General features: G+C 36.8%; 1 protein-coding gene across 1 annotated transcript in view; it reads right to left on the reverse strand.

Moving 5' to 3' along the window:
• LOC110466831 (F-box only protein 31-like) overlaps positions 1–7,778 on the reverse strand; it is an 8,360-nt gene continuing 582 nt past the window's right edge. Inside the window, exons 2-9 of the mRNA XM_021523602.1 lie at positions 5,826–5,885; positions 5,589–5,665; positions 4,381–4,551; positions 3,947–4,015; positions 3,061–3,143; positions 2,310–2,469; positions 1,358–1,584; positions 1–1,003 (exon numbers count right to left, since the gene is read on the reverse strand). Of these exons, the coding sequence (XP_021379277.1) occupies positions 847–1,003; positions 1,358–1,584; positions 2,310–2,469; positions 3,061–3,143; positions 3,947–4,015; positions 4,381–4,551; positions 5,589–5,665; positions 5,826–5,885 (1,004 nt within the window). The 3' untranslated portion in view covers positions 1–846. The remainder of the gene's footprint in view (positions 1,004–1,357; positions 1,585–2,309; positions 2,470–3,060; positions 3,144–3,946; positions 4,016–4,380; positions 4,552–5,588; positions 5,666–5,825; positions 5,886–7,778) is intronic.

Consider the following 7,778-nt stretch of genomic DNA (forward strand, 5'->3'; position numbering starts at 1 on the left):
AGTGGCTTATGTTAGCTAGATAGGGCGATATATCAAATGTTGTATATTATTATTATTATTATTAAAGTTCTGAATCCAGTCAATCACAATTTCCTCTACTGACTCAGAGTAGCATACTGAGAATAAATGCAACGTACACTATTTGTTAATTTTGTCACAAACTGACAATTATTATCTGTTTAAAAATTCAATAACTGAAACATTCATGTGACTGAAATGTTCAAATGCACAATTTCCTTATAGCCTTATTTAACATAGACTAACTGTTCAAAAACTAGGTTAAAGTTCTGGTGGCAGTGGTGTACCCTGACTATTAGGAGTGGATAACCATTGTTAATCAAAGGTTGAAAATATTGTTGAGCCATTGAGATAAGCCAAACATTTTTATGACCCCAGAATACATTCATGTGGTCAGCCAAATGTCTCCATGATCCCAAAAACGACCATAGAATACATTAATGTGGTCAGTCACATGTCTCCATGACCCTAGGATACATTAATGTGGTCAGTCACATGTCTCCATGACCCTAGGATACATTCATGTGGTCACCTAACATCTCTATGTCCCTAGAATACATGTATGCAGTCAGATAAACATCTCTATGACCCCAGAATACATGTATCTGGTCAGTCAAACGTTTCAGTGATCCTAGAATACATGTATCTGGTCAGTCAAACGTTTCAGTGACCCTAGAATACATGTATCTGGTCAGTCAAACGTTTCAGTGACCCTAGAATACATTTATCTGGTCAGCCAATGACTCTAGAACACATTCATCTGGTCAGCCAATGACTCTAGAACACATTCATCTGGTCAGCCAATGGCTCTAGAATAAATTGATCTGGTCAGCCAAACATTTCCGTGACCCTAGAATACATGCTAAATGACAGAAGTTCCATCCACATAAAGCCTAGGGTGTCGTCATCAAACACTACAAAGTGCCCTGGTGTTAGACTAGGATTGTGGTAGCCATGTCCAGCTATCCGCCCCTTTCCATGGAATCTGGAAAGATAACAAATTCATGTTATAAGTGTACTTATCTTAGACATTTTGAGATGAATATTTTTAAACTATTCAACCACTGTTACATTGTACTGAAGAAGACATTCACTTTTCTGAGTTTAATTTCAATCATGATGTACATAGGAAATGATAATTGATATTTGAGGGAGAAACTCCTACCTCAAGAAATACCAATTTGCTAAATCCTTCCCTTTTCTTCATGCCTATTGGTCATTCTTGTATCCATCACTTGTTATCAGAGAATACCGGATAAGATTTGAACTCATGACTCTCTACCATTGAAACAATCTATACTTAGAGCATTGGAATCTTTTCCCCTCTGATGATAATCACCTGTATTTACAACGCTGAGGTATATTTTGCACCCTGTTGAAACATCCTGTAGGAATCATGAATGGCTGATGTCTGGGTTCAAATCCAGGCCCATTCTCCTCGGGAATGTCAGGCGTGTCCATCTCTCGCAGCATGTGCATTGACTCCTGTTGTTCGAGGTTGAGTACCATTGGTCGGTGAAGATCCACAAAGAGGCTTACGTTCATTGCGGGGACATTAACATCTCCCTAGTTTGTACAGACAAACACATCAAGATGAGACTTAACCATTTCACCCCTATGTAACTTGAGTAGACTCTACCATGCATTGATGTGGGTGAGTCCATCATGGTTTGCAGTAGTGAAAAGGTTAATGTTACAGCAAAATCTGTGCTTTTTGACATATATATATAAAGTGACTACCATATTTATTTAGCAATAACCCCATGCCTGGTAATAGCCATCCTAGATCGACTTATTGCAATGCAGTATAGCATTTGCTGGTATGTCTACTGATTAAGACATTAGACATACCAAAAAATGCTATTTTGTTGTCTTGTAATAAGATCATAATAAAATAATTTATTTTCTAGCTTGATTTTTACAGGACTTACAATACAAAAGCACTTAAAAAACATCTGGACAGGTATTTTTGTCTGGATGATCTTAATACAGAAGAGACTTATGAGGTTCCAGTTAAATCTGCTCTTCATGTTATATACATATAATATTATCATTGGTCAGGAAGGTTGAAATAAATCATTCTGAATTCTGGAAAACTTGCACATTCATCTGTCCAGGCGTTTTTATGTACTTGTTTACAATTTCTGGACAGCCATCCGTTTTGTAACTTAGAATGGGAGTTTTGTTTTCCAACTCGAGTAACCAAGAGGATGGACGAAACATTGATCAATTCTATATTATTTTAGGGTTTGTCTGAAATCCTGGGAAAAGGGATGAAATTCAGTACTCACAGTTATTTTCAAGACCAGGATATTTTTCATTTCCGAGTCGTAACTAAGGTGCATGATTTCTATGCCGTGAGCTCCGTAATGGCCTTTGAACAATCCTGGTTGTATTGGTATATTTCTCATTGGGCGAGGTAAATCCATAGGTTCAAACTTGTACTTCCCTCTAAAACAAAATTCCTCAGGTGAGCTTAAACATTTCCATTTTCAGTTGGATATTGCTTCGCTCAATTACTGTAAGTTATTGTGATGTTAAGATCTGCAGTAACAGCAGTTGTCTACATTTACTTAGTACTGTTGATACATCTTTCCAATATACAGAAACCTGCCTCTTTACATATCTACAAATTGAAATCTTAATGTAATTTTTTATCAATGAATATTTAACTCATTCACCCTTGAAATTTCATAATGAACTATTCCAACCTTTGAATTTGAAGAGTTCAAATGTATATTCAGGGGTGAATTAGTATTCTGTCTGTTAGTTGTTATTTTTACAACATGAACAACCAGTGGATAAGTACATGATATTTAGTGTGGTCATAGATCAAAACAGTAGTATATATCCAAGATGGCGGACATTTGTGAACAGGGGGATTGCTCGAAATTAAGCCCCCTCCCAACTTTTGGCCAATCTTTTTTCTCAGGAGGGGGGGGGCTTATTCGCAGTAAAATACGGTATGTCACACGTCATCCTAAAAAATTAAGGATTGTAACAATTAAGTGATATGAGAATTCTATAAATATAAATACTTACGTTTGGAGATAAGATTCTTCAAATTTCATGACAGATAAATCAGAGAAATCCTCTTGTTTGGAAATCAACCATTCTTCTAATTCCTGAAATTACAAACCAGAAACCATGAGGTAATACATGGTCCTTAGAACATACCTTAAGGATCCCCGTACCACTGCCAAAAACTGTTACTATACATTGGAGACTGACTTTTCCAGCATGACTATAGCCTTGATAAATCATTTCTGAAAGGAAAACCATATACTGCAAAAATAGTAAAGATGGAATTAACGAAATATAATCGACAACAGAGCTCCGAGTGTGAAAAAAGCTAGAGCGGGGTTCAAACCTGGACTTCAGATTGTTATACTTCTGCTCTGACCGACTGAGTTACCTGTCAATGGAAGTATCCAGGCCCAGCTATGCTACAGTTACATCCAAAACGAAATTAAGGGGAGGTAACTGTATATACAAAAAGAAAACACAGTGCAGTGGGACAGGGATCCTTAATTTGCAGTGTACTTTTATGTACTATCTTGGTGCACAAAGTACCATCTTTAATCCTAGTAAACTAGTTTGGTTTTAGCACTACCAAAAGATGCACAATTTATTGCAAGAAAATAATCAAACAAAGACATTCAGGGTGAGATCTAAACCATCTATTCCTCATCCTCTATGGCTCAATTTCTGATAACCTGCTTAAAAACTGGACTATACATTGCTAACAAGCCAGGAGCCACATAGCGTAGTTGGAAGTGCGCCAACCTACTGCCGAAAGGGTTGTCGGTTTAGATTCAGCAGACAATTTATGCTTGTTACTACCCCACCTGCCTAGAGTATAGTATTACATGGTCTGGGTTGATATAATAATCACACTTTTAAGCACTGAAATACGTAGTCAACTCACCTTTTCCTTTCCTCTTGGGTGTCGATGGTGTCCAATGTGTTGACATTTGAATTTCAACTTTTGATTTTTCTGGGATAAAAATATTATTTTTTATTAATACAGAGTATAAAGTACACTATAAAAAAGATAAATCAGGGCTCACAATATCATATGAAAGCGATGACATATGTGGCATGCCATGCACATGTACTTATATTGATGCACACAAAAAGGAATAACAATAATAAAGATCATGGTTTAACTCAGCAATATAGATCAGTGAAATTAAGTGGTACATGTAGTAATAATCAAACTGTGTCTCAGTAATAATGGTCATGACTCAGCTATATGTAGACTATATTAAGCTGTAATACAGATCATGGTTTGTCTCAGTAATAGATAATCACAGCCAACTCAATAATAACGATTGTAAGCTGACTTATAAACTGTCCTACCCGTATTAGTTTACAGGTGTGCGGTCCTTTGTATCCCTTCAGGCACGACACTTCAGCTTCTCCCCTTTTGTTGATACATATACTAAAGATTTTTTGTTCCTTCAGCGGCTGTTTGATATGAGGATTATCAGGAGCCAAATACTCACAAACTAACATCTGTCCCGTGTCAAACTAAAATCAAAACAACAGCGATATGTTTAGTTATGAGGCATATAAATATGAGTTACTGAAATCTTATCTTAAACTCCATTTCCATAAATATTTCCAAAACAACAAATTGTATCCACTGCTAAAATCATCACGGCACCAGGGCTTTATCTGTGGTGTCAAATTGACCTAGAAAAAGCATAATTTCTCAATATAAAAACAAGATTTTTTTCCAATCCAACATTTTTATTTTCCAATTTTGGTTTGTTTGTGTTTTATGTCCTATTAACAGCTATGGTCATTTAAGGACGTGCCAGGTTTTGATGGTGGAGGAAAGCCGGAGTTCCCGGAGAAAAACCACCAACCAAACTGTCGACTGCCCCACATAGGTCTCTAACCTGCTACCCAGTGGTTGAGGGCTAGTGGTAGCAGAATGTCAGACACCTTAACCACTTGGCCACCGCGGCCCCTCAATTATTTTCCAAACAATAGAAAAATATAACAATATTTATGAGGAAATGATCAACACTATTGAGACACACAAATGAAAAGTTAAACTTTTTCATAATAATTTTCTTTAATTTGCAAAACTGTCAACAAGATTATATGAGATAAAATATTAATAAAAATGAAGAATATTTAGACTACTGTGTTAATTGCCATAGTTTGTCAACTTCACAATTATTCTACCAAACTGTTTTCAATTATGGCCCAGCTGAGGTATTTTTCTTTCAAAAAAATACCCTGGGCACAAGAAAATTGTTTAGTTACAGAGATACATACAATATGTTAACAAGGTTCTACTTAAAATAATATGGGTGTGACAGTGTCAGAATTTAAACCAAGACCTCATTGAAAACAAATGTTGAGTTGACATTTACCTAATTCACCTTAAAATGCTTATAAAGGTGGTTCTAATGATCGCAGTGTCAGCAAATTACCCGATACTGTACAGTATAACCTACTGACCTTAAAGTCACATCTTTGACAAAGTCATGAAATAGGTGTCTCTTACCATAGTAACCTCTTAACCATTAATAGACAGGTTGAGCAATACTGACCTTGATATTGGCTAATCCACCATAGGGTTTAAAATCTCGTTGATAAAGGCCTATTAGAGACCCATACTTTACTAAAACTGTAAAAATATAAACAAAATGCATTTTTATTGACAATAAGTTTCGGAAAACGTATTTTATTTTGAAAACTTTCAAATGTAATGATGTACTTGAAGTATTATGGTTTAAGTATAAATTAAGGAACATTAATCTACAGGACACAGTAATTGTTACACTTACTCTTTGTGTATACATCTTGGTAAGAACTATTCCAACCTTCCAGCTGTGTAAAATTGTATTCTGGAAATGAAAACAAAACAAATTCCAATAAATTAACGAACTTAAGTACATGTAGACACATAGTCTTCATCAGATTTTGAGAGTTGTGTAGAAATTATCATGTTTGGGCCATCAAAGCTAAGAATTCGGTCTCTTTTTTTAATTTTGTTCAGCCTAAAATACTACTGTGAACATTCTTAATATAACCAAGAAATGCAGAAATCACTAGGGCTATCATAGTACATAGAGGTCAGTAGGAGTCAGATGTACATGTAATGTATAGACAGGTTTCTAAAACAATTACATGCAACAGGCGAAGGAGAAATGTAACCAGTCAAACCAAGATTCAAACTCGGACCCTCCAAACTCCAGACAAACGCTGTACCAATTAAGCTACCAAGTCACAGACGATTGTCCAAGCCCAGCTACATTTATAGGTAATAAGGGCACCTGCTTTGATAAGCACTCCAACCCCTGTCATACTACAGGAAATGTCATGCAATGGACACAACAGCATGAAAACAATCTATACATATATGGAAGTGGACTGGGTTGATGGCCAGCAACCAGGTAGCCAAATTGGTTAGAACGTCTATTTAGAGTTTGGAGGGCCCGGGTTCAAATATCGATCAGGCCTTGCAACCTTCCTCTCCTGTTACATTTGGCGCAAAATATAAACCCATGGAAAGCTTCGGGTCTTGTGTGTTCAGTGTTGAAGACTTTGTTAAAGAAGGGACGATCTAGCAGAACTGTACAATTGCCGATGAACAGGTAGCTCAATTGGTTAGACAGTGGACAAACTACATAGAGTGTAGTCCCAAATAATTACTTATCACATTTTAAACATTCTGATGGTATATCCGCCTACCTATATGCATGATTCTATGCAGGATACATTGCATGTCTCTACTAGAAAGAAATTAATTCTTTCTGAATGGATAAATGTTTTCAATTTAAAACAATTGTTTTCCCGTAATGTAAATCAAACAGAAAAACAATACTAAAGTGAAAATAAAAGTGGCATCATTTTATATTTTTTATTTATATTAATGACTTGCCACTAAATATAACATCAACAGTGCGTCTCTTCGCAGACGACACTGCCATCTACCTAGCGGTAAGTAAACTACAAGATGCATACAGACTCCAAAAAGACCTTGACAGATTACAGTTATGGGAAAAACAGTGGGATATGGAATTTAACCCGAGCAAGTGCCAGGTAATACACATATCCAGGTCAAAGACGCAAATCCCCACAGAATATATGCTACACGGACATGTACTTGAAACTATTCCACATGCAAAATACCTTGGTGTCACCATATCATCAAACCTGACCTGGAATAAACACATCCAAAATGTAAGTAGCCAAGCCAACAGAACTTTAGGATATATAAAAAGAAACATCAAGGTGAAAGACAAAAAGGTAAAGGCTGCAGCGTACACGGCACTGGTTCGCCCTAAATTAGAATATTTTGCCTGTGTCTGGGACCCATACACCCAAGATCAAAGTAAACAACTAGAAACGGTCCAGCGCAGAGCAGCTAGGTGGGTGTCTGGCAAATTTCCCCCTCTGGACAGTGTAACAGACATGTTAGGGAGTCTGGATTGGCAAACATTAGCACACAGAAGATCCAAAAGCAGACTGTGTTTATTTTATAAAATAGTCTACCAGACAGTAGCAATCCAAACGCCACCATATGTAGTCCACCAAACGAGACTATCAAGAAATGCCCACCTCCTATCTTTTCGGCAAATCCCTACCAATAAGGACTTTTACAAATACTCTTTCTTCCCCCTAACCATAGTCCAATGGAACGCCCTCCCGTTAGGAGCTTGCAGCAGTCCATCACTTGACACCTTCAAGAAGGCAATCAGTGATACTCCCTTTGTTAGGCCATAGACTATGTCAGC

Source organism: Mizuhopecten yessoensis, unplaced genomic scaffold (assembly GCF_002113885.1).
Source record: "Mizuhopecten yessoensis strain PY_sf001 unplaced genomic scaffold, ASM211388v2 scaffold11145, whole genome shotgun sequence".
NCBI classification, from domain to species: domain Eukaryota; kingdom Metazoa; phylum Mollusca; class Bivalvia; order Pectinida; family Pectinidae; genus Mizuhopecten; species Mizuhopecten yessoensis.